The 16,994-nt window shown below is 37.6% G+C and overlaps 1 protein-coding gene across 1 annotated transcript in view; it reads right to left on the bottom strand.

Moving 5' to 3' along the window:
- Positions 1-14,955, bottom strand: part of MMP7 (matrix metallopeptidase 7) — a 30,526-nt gene extending 15,571 nt beyond the window's left edge. Inside the window, exon 1 of the mRNA XM_059929888.1 lies at positions 14,859-14,955. Coding sequence (XP_059785871.1) covers positions 14,859-14,955 — 97 coding nt within the window. The remainder of the gene's footprint in view (positions 1-14,858) is intronic.
- Positions 14,956-16,994: the final 2,039 nt, after the last annotated feature.

Here is a 16,994-nt window from a genome sequence, read left to right as displayed (position 1 = left end):
TTTCATTTATTTCTGATCTGATCTTTATGATTTCTTTCCTTCTGCTAACTTTGGGGTATCTTTTTTCTCTAATAGCTTTAGGTGTAAGGTTAGGTTGTTTATTTCAGATTTTTCTTATTTCTTGAGTTACGATTTTCTTCCTATAAACTTCCCTCTTAGAACTGCTTTTGCTGCATTCCATAGGTTTTGGGTCATCGTGTTTTCATTGTCATATGTTTCTACGTATTTTTTGATTTCCTCTTTGATTTCTTCAGTGATCTCTTGGTTATTTAGTAGTGTATTGTTTAGCTTCCATGTTTTTTGTGTTTTTTACAGTTTTTTTTTTCCTGTCATTGATATCTAGTCTCATAGCGTTGTGGTCGGAAAAGATACTTGATACGATTTCAATTTTCTTAAATTTACCAAGGCTTGATTTGTGACCCAATATCTGATCTATCCTGGAGAATGTTCCATGAGCACTTGAGAAGAAAGTGTATTCTGTTGTTTTTGGATGGAATGTCCTATAAATATCAATTAAGTCCATCTTGTTTAATGTGTCATTTAAAGCTTGTGTTTCCATATTTATTTTCAATTTTGTTGATCTGTCCATTGGTGAAAGTGGGGTGTTAAAGTCCCCTACTATGATTGTGTTACTGTTGATTTCTCCTTTTATAGCTGTTAGCAATTGCCTTATGCATTGAGGTGCTCCTATGTTGGGTGCATAAATATTTACAATTGTTATATATTCTTCTTGGATTAATCCCTTGAGCATTATGTAGTGTTCTTCTTTGTCTCTTGTAATAGTCTTTATTTTAAAGTTTGTTTTGTCTGATATGAGGATTGCTACTCCAGCTTTCTTTTGATCTCCATTTGCATGGAATATCTTTTTCCATCCCCTCACTTTCAGTCTGTATGTGTCCCTAGGTCTGAAGTGGGTCTCTTGTAGACAACATATATACGGATTTGTTTTTGTATCCATTCAGCAAGCCTCTGTCTTTTGGTTGGAGCTTTTAATCCATTTACATTTAAGGTAATTATTGATATGTGTGTTCCTATTACCATTTTTATAACTGTTTTGGGTTTGTTATTGTAGGTCTTTTCCTTCTCTTGTATTTCCTGCCTGGAGAAGTTCCTTTTGCACTTGTTGTAAAGCTGGTTTTGTGGTGCTGAATTCTCTTAGCTTTTACTTGTTTGTAAAGGTTTTAATTTCTCTGTCGAATCTGAATGAGATCCTTGCTGGGTAGAGTAATCTTGATTGTAGGTTTTTCCCTTTCATCACTTTAAAGATGTCCTGCCACTCCCTTCTGGCTTGCAGAGTTTCTGCTGAAAGATCAGCTGTTAACCTTATGGGGATTCTCTTATATGTTATTTGCTGCTTTTCCCTTGCTGCTTTTAATATTTTTTCTTTGTATTTAGTTTTTGATAGTTTGACTAATATGTGTCTTGGCATGTTTCTCCTTGGATTTATCCTGTATGGGACTCTCTGTGCTTCCTGAACTTGATTGACTATTTCCTTTCTCATATTAAGGAAGTTTTCAACTATAATCTCTTCAAATATTTTCTCAAACTCTTTCTTTTTCTCTTCCTCTGGGGACTCCTATAATTCGAATGTTGGTGCATTTAATGTTGTCCCAGAGATCTCTGAGACTGTCCTCAATTCTTTTCATTCTTTTTTCTTTATTCTGGTCTGTGGTAGTTATTAGTATTTTATCTTCCAAGTCACTTGTCTGTTCTTCTGCCTCAGTTATTCTGCTATTGATTCCTTCTAGAGAATTTTAAATTTCATTTATTGTGTTGTTCATCATAGTTTGTTTGCTCTTTAGTTCTTCTAGGTCCTTGTTAAACGTTTCTTGTATTTTCCCCATTCTATTTCCAAGGTTTTGGATCATCTTTACTATCATTACTCTGAATTCTTTTTCAGGTAGATTGCCTAGTTCCTCTTCATTTGTTTGGTCTGGTGGGTTTTTACCTTGTTCCTTCATCTGCTGTATATTTCTCTGTCTTCTCATTTTGCTTAACTTACTGTGTTTGGGGTCTCCTTGTCACAGGCTGCAGTTCATAGTTCCTGTCATTTTTGGTGTCTGCCCCCAGTGGCTAAGGTTGGTTCAGTGGGTTGTGTAGGCTTCCTGGTGGAGGGGCCTAGTGCCTGTATTCTGGTGGATGAGGCTGGGTCTTGTCTTTCTGGTGGGCAGGTCCACATCTGGTGGTGTGTTTTGGGGTGTCTGTGGCCTTATTATGATTTTAGGCAGCCTCTCTGCTAATGGGTGGGGTTGTATTCCTGTCTTGCTAGTTGTTTGGCATGGAGTATCCAGCACTGGAGCTTGCTGGTTGGAGTGGAGCTGGGTCTTAACGTTGAGACGTATATCTCTGGGAGAGGTCTTGCTGACTGATATTATGTGGGGCCAGGAGGTCTCTGGTGATCCAATGTCCTGAACTCTGCTCTTCCATCTCTGAGGCTCAGGCCTGACACCCAGCTGGAGCACCAAGACCCTGTCAGCCACACAGTTCAGTTGACAAGGGAGAATAAAAATAAATAAAGAAAATAAAGTTATTAAGATAAAATATTTAAAAATATTATTAAAATAAAGAATAAAAAAGTAATAAAAAAATAAAAAGAAGAGAGCCACCAAACCAGTAAACAAATCTACCAATGATAATAAGTTCTAAATACTAAACTAAGATAAACATAAAACCGGAAACAAATCAGTTGCAGTCAGCAAACCCCAAGTCTACAGTTTCTCCCAAAGTCCACTGCCTCAATTTCAGGATGATTCATTGTCTATTCAGGGATTCCACGGATGCAGCGTACATCAAGTTGATTGTGGAAATTTAATCTGCTGCTCCTGAGGCTACACGGAGAAATTTCCCTTTCTCTTCTTTGTTCGCACAGCTCCTGGGGTTCAGCTTTGGATTTGGCCCCGCCTCTGCATGTAGGTCACCTGAGGGCATCTGTTCCCTGCCCAGACAGGGTGGGGTTAAAGTAGCAGCTGATTCGGGGGCTCTGGCTCACTCAGGCCAGGTGGAGGGAGGGGTACCGAATGTGGGGTGAGCCTGTGGTGGCAGAGGCCTGCATGAAGTTGCAACAGCCTGAGGCAAGCTGTGTGTTCTCCCGGGGAAGTTGTGCCTGGATCACTGGACCTTGGCAGTGGCAGGCTGCACAGGCTCCTGGGATGGAAGGTGTGGATAGTGACCTGTGCTTGCACACAGGCTTCTTGGTGGCTACAGCAGCAGTGTTAGCGTTTTATGACTGTCTCTGGTGTCCACGCTGATAGCCATGGCTCATGCCTGCCTCTGAAACTCATTTAGGCAGTGCTCTGAATCTCCTCTCTTCACGCACCCTGAAACAATGGTCTCTTTCCTCTTAGGCAGGTCCAGAGTTTTTCCCGGACTCCCTCCCAGCTAGCTGTGGCGCACTAGCCCCCTTCAGGCTGTGTTCATGCAGCCAACCCCAGTCCTCTCCCTGGGATCTGACCTCCAAAGCCCGAACCTCAGCTCCCAGCCCCCACCCACCCTGGCGGGTGAGCAGACAAGCCTCTCGGGCTGGTGAGTGCTGGTCAGCACCAACCCTCTGTGCGGAAATCCCTCTGCACCCCTATTGCTGCGCTCTCTTCCATGGCTCCAAAGCTTCCCCCCCGCCCACCCACCATCTCCACCAGTGAAGGGCCTTCCTAGTGTGTGGAAACTTTTCCTCCTTCACATCTGCATCCCAGAAGTGCAGGTCCCATCCCTATTCTTTTGTCTCTGTTTTTGCTTTTTTCTTTTGCCCTACCCAGGTACATGGGGAGTTTCTTGCCTTTTGGGAAGTCTGAGGTCTTCTGCCAGCATTCAGTAGGTGTTCTGTAGGAGTTGTTTCACATGTAGATGTATTTTTGATGTATTTGTGGGGAGGAAGGTGATCTCCACGTCTTAAGCCTCCACCTTCTTGAAGGTCCTTCCGATTTTAAATTCCCACCAGCAATGTATGAGGTTTTCAATTTCTATATGTTCTTATCAACATTTTTTATGTGTGTTAAATTTTTCAAAATTATAACGATCCTAGTAGGTGTGAAGTTGTATCTCATTATGGTTTTGATTTGTATTTCTAATGAGTAGTGACTCATGTTGAGCATCTTTTCATGTGCTTGTTATCCATTTGTAAATCTTTGGATAAATGTCTATTCAAGTCTTCTACCCATTTTAAGAAATTGGGTTGTTTGTCTTTTTTCTGTTGAGTTGTAAGAATTCCTTATATATTCTGGATGCTAAGCCCTTATCAGATATATGATTTGCAAGTATTTTCTCCCTTTCTGTAGGTCATCTTTTCACTCTTTTGATAATGTCCTTTGATGTATAGAGTTTCTACTTTTGATGAAGTCCAATTTATCTATTTTTTCTTTGGTTGTTCATGCTTTCGGTTTTGTATCTAAGAATCTACCACGAAGTCCAAAGTCGTGATTATTTATGTCTATGTTTTCTTCTAAGAGTTTTATGGTTTTAGCTCTTATATTTAGGTCACTGATCTGTATGCTTTATTTTTGATAGTTTTCCTTTTTATACCTTTAATTTTCCCCTGCTGTACTGTGATTTTCTGCTTTGGTGTTCTGATCACACTGACTGAACTTGTTATCATGTTAAAGGGGTCAGTTTCCTTTTGTGTCATAGTGACAAAGTACTTAACCTCTCTGTGCTTCAGATTCCTTATCTAAAAATGGGGATAGTACCTTTTTCTTTGGATTGTGTTGGAAATTAAATGAGAGGATTAAGTGTATAAAAGACTTAGCAGTATTTATGGAGCATGGTATGGTAAGAGTTCTATAAATGCTAGCTAGCTAGTATTGTTGTCATTGTCGTTATATGTTAGGGATTTTATATATCATAATGCACTTTTTCTTTCACCTCTTTAAACATAGCATGGTGATCAGATTAAGTATAAAAGAAAAACAAGAGGTTTAAATAGTTTTGTTCTAGTAGTTTTACTGATGCTGATAATGCCAATGTCTTCTGAGACACAAGGAAGTAACTACTTTAAATATTACAATGTGGTGTATTACAGTAACCAAAGAAATCTTATCATAGATGTTATTTACTTTTTAAACAAGAAAAGCATTTGTGGTGTTTATCAATAAAATTTTTGGGTGGAGAATATGAGCAACAAAACAGAAAGGCACAAAGAAGAAAAAGGCACAAAGATTGAAATAGAGTAAGTCAAATATTAGGACTAGTGACACAAATTTAATTTTTAAATGCATGGAAACAGTTCACATTCAAGAGAAGATGGGTTTATACAGAGGAAAGGAAGGCAGTGAAATACCTTAATGGACGCAGCTGATGATACATACAGCCCTCCCTTTCCATCTGGGTGAGAGGCGACCGAACAAAGTGACATTTAAGCCTGTTCTGAGTGGAGTGTGAGCTGCTGCAGCAATGTTGCCTCTCATTGCAGCGCCCCCCTCACCCTGCAGCCCCATGCATCAGCTAATGGAAAGTTCTAGAATTGAGAAACAGGAGGAAGAAGGAGCACACAGAGGGAAGGGAAGTGAGAAGAAAGTGAAAGACAGGATGAGCTGAGTGACCGCATCCTCTGCTTAGGTTCCATTTTTCTTGAAGCTTCCTTCCTCTACCACCAAAGGGAGAAAGTGAAAACAAAACCATTTACTCTTCCTTTCTGTCTATCCCTTTCTTTCCTCTCAAACCATAACCTGCAACGATCCAGACTGTGTGTAACCAAGCCCACCTCCCTTGCTTGCAAGAGGAAGGGCAGGGAAACTTCTGAATGGAGCTAGACATTTTTTCCATCAGTGCCAATTTTTACAAGTTATACCTCAGGAAGGAAGGGAAGCGATTGTCCTTGTCTCAGCCCAACCCTGAAGTAGGATATAACTTTGTGTGCTCGACATCCTCCAGATGGACTTGCAAACAGCAGTTCTGTGTAACAGATTTGACTGAAGAGTAAGGGGTAAGGGAAGGAGAAAGTAATTCTCCTTACCCAGCACAGTACCATAGATAATTTAAAATTTAGTGATAAGCTTCCCTGTTCTAAAAAAAAAAAACCAAAAACCTGTCACCATCTAGATCTGTTTCCTGCCCTGCTGCTGGGCTTTTTCTATTTCTACTGGCTTCCAACCCTAAACTTTTGTTTTATTATTGTTTTTAATTAGGGACCCATTAGTAATCCTTATAATGCAAGCACTCCCTTTCCATTACCAAACAGCTCTTCAAGGTATTTTTCTCAACAAAGGCAGTTATTTTTCTAGGGGGACTCTATGCCTACTGGTAAAACAAAAACTTAGCTCCTCAGCTACATCAGATTACATGACCTACACTTTGTAGAAGTAATTCATATTCATGCCTATATTGCTTTTTGTGGTTTTAAAAAAAGAGAGAGAAGCAAATAATTTACTCCAGATTGTGTCTATAAGTGCCATGGCAGTCAATCACTCTGAGAATATTTGCTCTACTCTGTCCCCTCTTCTCCCATATTTTGATTGACATTGAAAACAACTGGATTGTTTTAGAGACAGAACAGTTATTGGGACTTTTTATTGTGTGTATGTGTTTTCTAAGGGCATAAGGTTTTCTTTAATATATCAAAGCAGAACACAGATTTTAAAAGGTAACAAGTATCATTTAAAATCATTAAAAGAATCAAGATCAAAAAGAAGTCACAGAATCCAAATAGTTACCAAGGAATAGAACACAAAATAAAAGTCAAGGAATAGAACATGTATAAGTAAGGAAAATTATATATTATAGCCCAGTTATATATCATTTCTATTATAATATATAACTAAATGACAAATGATAACAAAGCTTGCAAAATTCAAAGGTCTCTATTATAGAAAGAAAACTATAAAGCTAGATTAAAGTAAGAACTAAGACATAAGACTACTAAGAAGCTATAACTAATTATAATGAAGAGTAATTTAGATTTCCCATGAAAAAATAGAGACAAAATGAAAATTTTGATAAACATAAATACAGTACTATATTTTAAACCCTTATATCTAGTCCTCCCTTCCTCCCTGACTCTCTCTCACATACACAACTAACAAATGCTGGAAACAGTGCAGCCAAACAGGAACCTCATTCACACCTGGTAGACATGAAAGCAGTGAAAACCCCTTTTAATAAATGTATGCAGTGGAAAAGAACCCCAAATTACTTATGTCTAAAGGAAGCTCTCACAAAGTTATACTACTCAAAGAAACTAAAGACTTCTTAACTTAACCCAAAACACTTTTTAAAGCAACATTAGTAGCAGAATTGGTCATTTCTACATCCTGGAAACAAAGGATAATGCTATCTATTTTTTTAAAAAATTGAAGTATACTTGATTTACAATATTAAATCAAGTTAGTGTTAGTTTCAGGTTTACCACATAATAATTCAGTATTTTTGCAGATTATGCTCCATTGTAGGTTATTACAAGATAATGGCTATAATTCCCTGTGCTATATAGTATACCCTTGTTGCTTATCTATTTTATATACAGTAGTTTGTATCTGGTAATCCCATACCCGTAATTTGTCCCTCCTCCCTTCCCTTTCCTCTTTGGTAACCACAAGTTTGTTTTTTATATCTATGAATATGTTTCGGTTTTGTGTATACATTCATTTGTATTATGTTTTAGATTCTACATATAAGTGATAACATACAGTATTTGTCTTTGTCTGACTTACTTCACTGAGCATAATATTCTCTAGATCCATCCATGTTGCTGCAAATGGAGGTGTTTAATTCTTTTTTATGGCTGAGTAATATTCCATTATATATAAAGTAATATTCCATGTGTATATACCATGTCTTCTTTTTTTTTTAAATTAATTAATTAATTTATTTATTTATTTTTGGCTGTGTTGAGTCTTTGTTTCCGTGCGCGGGCTTTCTCCAGTTGCGGAGAGCGGGGGCCACTCTTCATCGCGGTGCGTGGGCCTCTCACCGTTGCAGCCTCTCCCATTGCGGAGCACAGGCTCCAGATGCGCAGGCTCAGTAGCTGTGGCTCACGGGCGTAGCCGCTCTGCGGCATGTGGGATCCTCCCGGACCGGGACACGAACCCACGTCCCCTGCATTGGCAGGCGGATTCTCAACCACTGCACCACCAGGGAAGCCCTACCATGTCTTCTTAATCCAGTCATCTGTTGATGGGCTCTTGGGTTGCTTCCATGTCTTGGCTATCATAAATAGTGCTGCTGTGAACACTGGGGTGCAAGTATATTTTCGAATTAGTGTTTTCATTTTTTCCAGATATCTAACCAAGAGTATTTCTACTTTTAGTTTTTTGAGGAACCTCCATACTGTTTACCATAGTGACTGCATCACTTTACATTCCCACCAACAGTGTATAAGGATTCCCTTTTCTCCATATCCTTCCAACATTTGTTATTTGTAGAGTTTTTGATGATAGCCATTGTGACAGGTGTGAGGTGATACCTCATTGTGGTTTTGATTTACATTTCTCTAATAATTAGTGATGTTAAGCATCTTTTCATATGCCTGTTGGCCATCTGTATGTCTCCTTTAGAGAAGTGTCTATTCAGGTCTTCTACCCATTGTTTGACATGGTTGTTTGTTCTTTTGATGTTGAGTTGTAAGAGCTGTTTCTATATTTTGGATATTAACCCCTTATCAGTCATATTATTTGCAAATATTTTCTCCCATTCTGTAGGTTGTCTTTTCATTTTGTCGATGGTTTCCTTTGCTGTGCAAAAACTTCTAAGTTTAATTAGGTCCTATTTGTTTATTTTTGCTTTTGTTTCCTTTGCTTTAGGAGACAGATCCAGGCACATATTTCTACGATTTATATCAAAGAGTGTTCCATCTATGTTTTCAACCAGGAGTTTTAGGGATTCAGGTCTTACACTTAGGGCTTTAATCCATTTTGAGTTTATTTTTGTATATGGTGTTAGAGAATGTTCTAATTTCATTCTTTTACATGTTGCTGTCCAGTTTCCCCAGCACCACTTATCGAAGAGATTCTCTTTTCTCCATTGTATATTATTACCCACTTTGTCACAGATTAATGGACCATTAATATGTGGGTTTATTTCTAGGCCTTCTGCTCCATTGATCTATTTGTCTATTTTTGTGCCAGTACTGTACTGTTTTGAATACTGTAACTTCGTAGTATAATCTGAAGTCAGGGAGCATGATACCTCCAGCTTTGTTTTTTTTGTGTATTTTGTTTGTTTGTTTGTTTTCCTCAAGATAGCTTTGGGAATTCAGGGTCTTTTGTGGTTCCATATAAGTTTTAGGATTATTTGTTCTAGTTCTATGTAAAGTGTAATTGGTATTTTGATAGGAATTGCGTTAAATCTGTAGATTGCCTTGGGTCGTATGGTCATTTTAAGACTATTAAGTCTTCCAATACAAGGACATGGTAAATCTTTCCATCTGTTTTTGTCATCTTCAGTTTCTTTCATGAGTGTCTTACAGTTTTCTGAGTATAGGTCTTTTGCCTCCTTAGGTAGGTTTATTCCTAGGTATTTTATTCTTTTCAATGCAATTGTAAATTGGATTATTTCTTTAATTTCTCTTTCTGATAGTTCATTGTTAGTGTATAGAAATGCAACAGATTTCTATGTATTAATTTTGTATCCTGCAATTTACTGAATTCACTGATGAGCTCTAGTAATTTCTTAGCGGTGTCTTTAGGATTTTCTATGTATAGTATCATGTCATCTGCAAACAGTGACAGGTTTACTTCTTGCTTTCCAGTTTGGAAGTGCTGTTTATTTTTGTACTTTATAATATAATCATAATAGCAAACATTATTATAAAGTTTACCAGGTACTCGGCTCTAAGTGTTTTACATGTTGTTAAATCCTCAAAACAATCCTGTGGTAGGTACTTTTATTATCATCCCCTTTTACTGATGAAGAAACTGAGGTGTAGAGTTTAAGTAACTTACCCAGTATCACACAGCTATTAAGCGGAAGAGACAGGCAGTCTGTCCTCTTCATCACTGTGTAACACTGCCTCTCTCATGGGATGAAATATTGTTTCATAAATTATTTCAAGGTCATTTCCTTCCTCAATAGGACTACAAGGTCCTTGAAAGCAAGATCTTGTCTTTTTTTGCTGTGTGCTCCATTTTGCGTGTCCTCCAAGTACTTTTCTCTTTTCATATTTGCCTTAAAAAAACTTTTTAGTTTAAAATAATTTTAGATTTGTAGAAAGTTTTCAAAGATAAAACAAGGAGTTCCTAAACACCCTTTACCCAGCTTCCTCTAATATTAACATCTTATATAACCATGATTCATTTATCAAAATGGAATTAACATTGGAATATCACTTAACTAATTTACAGGCTTTATTTAGATTTCACCAGTTTTTGCAGTAATGTTCTTTTCTGTTCCAGGGTCCAATTCTGTATACCAAATTGCATTTGGAATCCTTTTTTTTTTTTCTTTAAATCAGCAAATAAGCAAGAGAGGAAAGCTGACTATATGAGCCAATTTGATAATGATATCAAATGGCCTAACTCTAAATATTGAGAATTTTTAACCACCAGGTTCTCTTCCTTAGTTTTCAATGATACCAATAATTTTCTGTTCTTTAAATTAGGGCAGTATGACACACAAAATTCAACATTTAAAAATAAGTAGGTTTTTGTTGTATTCAAATAAGGAGAAAATTCAAATTGAATGTGTAATTCTTGTAATTACATTGAACTCCATTCCCCTAAAAGCTTTGTTATTAATAAAGCTGCTATTTGTTGAGTGTTTATTACTACTTAGTAAATGCTTTACATGGGATTTTGCTGTTAATCATCACATCAATGCTGAAAGATAATTATAGTGCAAATATGTTACTTTTTGTCTGCTTGGAAATTTTTCCTTTAGTGAACTGTCTCTCCCCAAACTTAAGTAATTCTTCATGTGCTTTCACTGGCCTCCACACCCTTTTCCAAGGTTTGGATACAATGATTAGTCGAAGGGGCAGGTATTCCAGAAGTACCAGTGAGAACCTTTTCTGGGTTTGATGTAGACAACTGCTGAGAGAGGGAACTTTTTTGTTCTTGTTCTTTTTTTGGAACATGAGCTATATGAACCATGCAAGCTTGGAGCATCTAGCAGCCATCTTGCTACCACGTGGAGAAAAGTTGTCTGAGAATAAAACTAAGCAGAGGTTGGTCTTCAGATTTTCAGTCATATCATTTGATTCCTTGGGTGCAAACAGAGCTGAAGAGATTTCCACTACTTGAATTTCCCAATTATGCAAGCCAATGAAATTCCCCATGTATTTGTTTGTTTGTTTTTGATTGTGATTGTTTGGGATGGTTTTCTGATGCTTTCAACCAAGTAATTCAGAAGGTATTATTATTTATATTTTAGCTTCAAAGTTACATAGATATTAAATGGTAGAGCTGGGAATAAAATCCAGGCCCGCCTGTCTGTGAAACCCATAGTACTTTCAATATTCCATGCTACCTTTCATTCATTAATTGGGACATTGAGTCATTCATTCTACAGATATATATAGAGTGTTTGCCTCATGCCAGGCACTCTGCTAGGTGCTAGTGCTATAGAGACATATGACAGATTTTTTTTTTTTATATCTTTATTGGAGTATAATTGTTTTATAATATTGTGTTAGTTTCTGCTGTACAACAAAGTGAATCAGCTATATGTATACATATATCCCCATATCCCCTCCCTCTTGAGCCTCCCTCCCACCCTCCCTATCCCACCCCTCTAGGTCATCACAAGGCATCGAGCTGATCTCCTTGCGCTATGCAGCAGCTTCCCTCTAGCTATCCATTTTACATTTGGTAGTGTATATATGTCGATGCCACGCTCTCACTTCATCCCAGCTTCACCTTCCGGCCCTGTGTCCTCAAGTCCGTACTCTATGTCTGCATCCTTATTCCTGCCTTGCCACTAGGTTTATCAGTACCGATTTTTAGATTCCATATATGTGCATTAGCATACGGTATTTTTCTCTTTCTGACTTACTTCACTCTGTATCACAGACTCTATGTCCATCCACCTCACTACAAATAACTCAGTTTCGTTCCTTTTTATGGCTAATATTCCATTGTATATATGTGCCACATCTTCTTTATCCATTCATCTGTTGATGGACATTTAGGTTGCTTCCATGTCCTGGCTATTGTAAATAATGCTGCAGTGAACATTGTGGTATGTGTAGCTTTTTGAATTATGGTTTTCTCGGGTATATGTCCAGTAATGGGATAGCTGGGTCATATGGTAGTTTTATTTTTAGTTTTTTAAGGAACCTCCATACTGTTCTCCATAGTGGCTGTATCAATTTACATTCCCATCAACAGTGCAAGAGGGTTCCCTTTTCTCCAAACCCTCTCCAGCATTTATTGTTTGTAGATTTTTTGATGATGGCCATTCTGACCTGTGTGAGGTGATACATCATTGTGGTTTTGATTTGCATTTCTCTAATGATTAGTGATGTTGAGCATCTTTTCATGTGTTTGTTGGCAATCTGTATATCTTCTTTGGAGAAATGTCTATTTAGGTCTTCTGCCAATTTTTGGATTGGGTTGTTTGTTTTTTTGATATTGAGCTGCATGAGCTGCTTGTATATTTTGGAGATTAATCCTTTGTCAGTTGCTTCATTTGCAAATATTTTCTCCATTCTGAGGGTTGTCTTTTTGTCTTGTTTATGGTTTCTTTTGCTGTGCAAAAGCTTTTAAGTTTCATTGGGTCCCATTTGTTTATTTTTGATTTTATTTCCATTACTCTAGGAGGTGGGTCAAAAAGGAACTTGCTGTGATTTGTCATAGAGTGTTCTGCCTATATTTTACTCTAAGAGTTTGATAGTGTCTGGCCTTACATTTAGGTCTTTAATCCATTTTGAGTTTATTTTTGTGTATGGTGTTAGGAAGTGTTCTAATTTCATTCTTTTACATGTAGCTGTCCCAGCACCACTTCTTGAAGAGGCTGTCTTTTCTCCATTGTATATTCTTGCCTCCTTTGTCAAAGATAAGGTGACCATATGCGCATGGGTTTATCTCTGGGCTTTCTATCCTGTTCCATTGATCTTATTTCTGTTTTTGTGCCAGTACCTTACTGTCTTGATTACTGTAGCTTTGTAGTACAGTCTGAAGTCAGGGAACCTGATTCCTCCAGCTCTGTTTTTCTTTCTCAAGATTGCTTTAGCTATTTGGGGTCTTTTGTGTTTCCATACAAATTGTGAAATTTTTTGTTCTAGTTCTGTGAAAAATGCCATTGGTAATTTGATAGGGATTGCTTTGAATCTGTAGATTGCTTTGGGTAGTGTAGTCATTTTCACAATGTTGATTCTTGCTATCCAAGAACATGATATATCTTTCCATCTGTTTGTATCATCTTTGATTTCTTTCATCAGTGTCTTATAGTTTTCTGCATACAGGTCTTTTGCCTCCTTAGGTAGGTTTATTCCTAGGTATTTTATCTGTTTTGTTGCAAGGTAAATGGGAGTGTTTCCTTAATTTCTCTTTCTGATTTTTCATTGTTAGTGTATAGGAATGCAAGAGATTTCTGTGCATTAATTTTGCATCCTGCTACTTTACCAAATTCACTGATTAGTGCTAGTAGTTTTCTGGTGGCATCTTTAGGATTTTCTGTGTATAGTATCAGACACATGACAGATTTTTAATACTAGGCTTTTGTGTCATTGTGATAATCATGGTGATTAATAATGAATAGATAATAAAATAGTTTCACCAACCAAATTACTGTCTGGTCTGAGTCTCCTTCTACCCTGATCCTAATATGGTTATGAAAGGCTATCTAATCTTTTTTTTTTTTTTAACATATTTATTGGAGTATAATTGCTTTACAATGTTGTGTTGGTTTCTGCTGTATAACAAAGTGAATCAGCTATATGTATACATATATCCCCATATCCCCTCTCTCTTGCATCTCCCTCCCACCCTCCCTATCCCACCCCTCTAGGTGGTCACAAAGCACCGAGCTGATCTCCCTGTGCTATGCAGCTGCTTCCCACTAACTATCTATTTTACATTTAGGCTATCTAATCTTGCTGTAGTGACAGTGACAGCGGCATGCATGGACTGATGGACCAAGGACAGAGGATTCTCTAAACGTACTGCCACTGCCCCAGTTATAGTTCTTAGTATCCCTCATTTGGGTGTTTGCATGAGTTTTTTTAACTTATTCGTTTACTTACCAAATATTTATAAAGCATGTGGTGTATGGTCTGACACTGTAATAGGGCTAGGAAACTCTTGAAAAATAACACCTAGACTCTGCCATCAAGAAATTGGCAGCTTGGTTGAAATAGACACAGAAAATTAGAATACAGTATGGTTAGTGCTATGATAAGGTTTTGCTGAGATATTGAGGAATATGGAGGAGGAATATTTAGCACAGCCTGGTGTTGCTGGCTGATGCACTGAGGACAATGAAGGCATACACATACCTGCAATATCTGATTTAATCAGATATATTGTCTCAAGTAACCGTTTGGCCCCCTTGAGGAATGGTACCATATTGAGGGCTCAGATTCAGTCCTTAATACTGACAAGTCAAATCTGTAGTAACAGTGGCAGCAGCTAGGTGAACTGTAGTTGGGCTCATGAATAGCTTCCATGTCCATTACTGTGCCATGTTGTTCATAGGCCCATTATGTTCATGCGGTAACTGAGGACAGAGGCAGGCTGACCTCCATTGTATGCATGATTACATCCACACAGGTGTTCAGTGCTTCCTCCTAGGTAGATGTTCTCCTTCAGGCATTGATGTGAATGAGACACAAAGATCCACACATTTTGTGCTTACTTGCGTAAGTTCATTCAGGTGTTACTTTCCCAGACCTCCATGTCTTTGGTCTTATAATATTTCTATCTTGTTTGTTCCAGACCCTTGATGAACCAGTCAAGTGACTTGTGATTTCCCAGGAATTTATGTATATTCTTACTTACGATCACTTCGTCCTCCAGGCTGAGTTGATGACTGCTTATCATCATCAGCATCAAGACCAAATGTACTGCTCAGTGTTCTGCTTACTGGAATGATCATCCCTCGTTCCTGTCCTTCAGAGTCACCCCCTGGGAAGCTAGAGTACAGCAGCAGTCTACAGTGAGCTAGGAATGAATTTTTTCCCTGTCATCAGTAGTGAAGGGGGAGCATAATATGCCACCCCAAAATATGCCACTTTGGCATAAGGCTTATTTTGAGCTGAAGGCAAGTGAGAAAAAACAGAGATAAGAAAAGCTCTCTGCCCTTTCTCTATTTGCCTAAAAGAAGGGCATACATTTATAAAGTTATCCCCCCTCCCCTGTCTACCAGGAAGGACAGAAGTTAATCACCCAGGTCAACTCTAGACCCCTATGAGCTCAGAGACAGCACTAGAAGAATCTATTTAGCAAACTTTACTCATTAGATCTTCTATTAGTTCCTCCATATATCTACCTTCTCACAGTTTGTTGCCCTGGAGACTTAAAGCCCCTTTTCTTATGTTGTCATTTCTCACATTCATCTTCTCCACTGAATTAAACCATCATCTTTATCCTAAATTAAATGATCCTTGTGCACTCTCATGTAAATGTTTCCAAGTATCCAGAGACATATAGGTAAGTTAAAAGCAAATAGCTAAACAAAATGTTTAGTATTATTCCATTTACATAAATAAATATACATTTAAATATAAAATATATGTGTAATAGTGATTTCTTTTGAGGAGGTGGGGGCAGTGGAATACAGATAAAGGGAGATTTTCACTTTTTACTTTATAACAGGTAATAAAAGCTAACATTTATTGCATGTGGCAGACCCTCTCCTAAAGCTTTACCTGTTTCATTTCATGTACTCATTACCATCCCAGGAGGAAGATACCAGTGGTTAAGAGTGTAGGCTCTTCTAGTCTACAGACATTTCAGAGTTCATATCTCACCTTACAAACAGACTAGCTGTGCGACTGTGAGCTTTAAACAAGTTACTTAAATGCTCTGTGCCTCAGTTTTCTCATCTGCAAAATGTAAATAAAAGTGGTACCTAAGTAATGGGGTTGCCATGAGGGTTAATTGAGGTATACACGTAAGCTCATTAGAACAGGGGCTTCCCGGGGCTTCCCCGGTGGTCCAGTGGTTAAGACTCCGCGCTCCCAATGCAGGGAGCTGTGTTCCATCCCTGGTCGGGGAACTAGATCCCTCATGCCGCAGCTAAGACCTGGTGCAGCCAAATAAGTAAATAAATAAATATATATATATATATTTTAAAAAGCTTATTAGAACAGCCCTTGACACGTGGTAAACACTCATGAAATTATTATTATTATCATCATCTTCATTTTATAGATGAGCAAAGTGAGGCACAAAGGTTTTAAGTAACTTGTTAGTAAGTGGTAGAGCCAAGTTTGAAATCCAGTCTGTCACCAAAACCTATGCTCCTAATTATTTAGTCAAACTGCCTTCTCAATTCTCCTGAGTTTTTGAATTTTTTGTAAGCATGCTTATGAATACATGTGTTACTTATGTATCTTGGAGAAATTAAAAACTATGAAAAGAAATGTGAATGGAAAATAAGTAAATTTTTACAAGGTAAAGAGAGAATTTTAAACTATCACCTGTGCAATTTTTAAGAGAGCCTCGAAGATATTAACAGCATTTTTTTAAAAAACAGCTTTATTGGGGTTTAATTTACATACCATAAAATTCATCTGTTAATGGTAGTTGGTTTAGAAAAACAGAAAAATCTTGGTTAGAGAGTTTTGTTTTAGCTCATGGTAGTATTTTCAAATTCACTGCGGTATTTAGTTTGGTGTCCAATAATTTGGTTCAATTCAAACCCACTCATAATCGTTAAGCACCTACAGAGGAGAAGGCCTTGAGGGATATAGCAATGCATGTGAAAAGTCCCCTATCTTCCCTTCAGTATAATAGCTGGTGTTTTTTTATCATTTGCATTTGATTATTTTTGGCCTTTTTTTCCCTTGATGTAAATCATAATTAAATTAGACATGTAGCCACTGTTCTTTGTGTGTGACATTAGGTAATAAATTCAATAATTTTGCTATCAGGATTTTCTTTTGCCTACTTTTTTGGTTTGAAGAAGCTGCA

This window comes from Balaenoptera ricei, chromosome 8 (assembly GCF_028023285.1).
Source record: "Balaenoptera ricei isolate mBalRic1 chromosome 8, mBalRic1.hap2, whole genome shotgun sequence".
Taxonomy (NCBI): Eukaryota; Metazoa; Chordata; class Mammalia; order Artiodactyla; family Balaenopteridae; genus Balaenoptera; species Balaenoptera ricei.
This window is presented reverse-complemented; position numbering and strand designations above follow the sequence as displayed.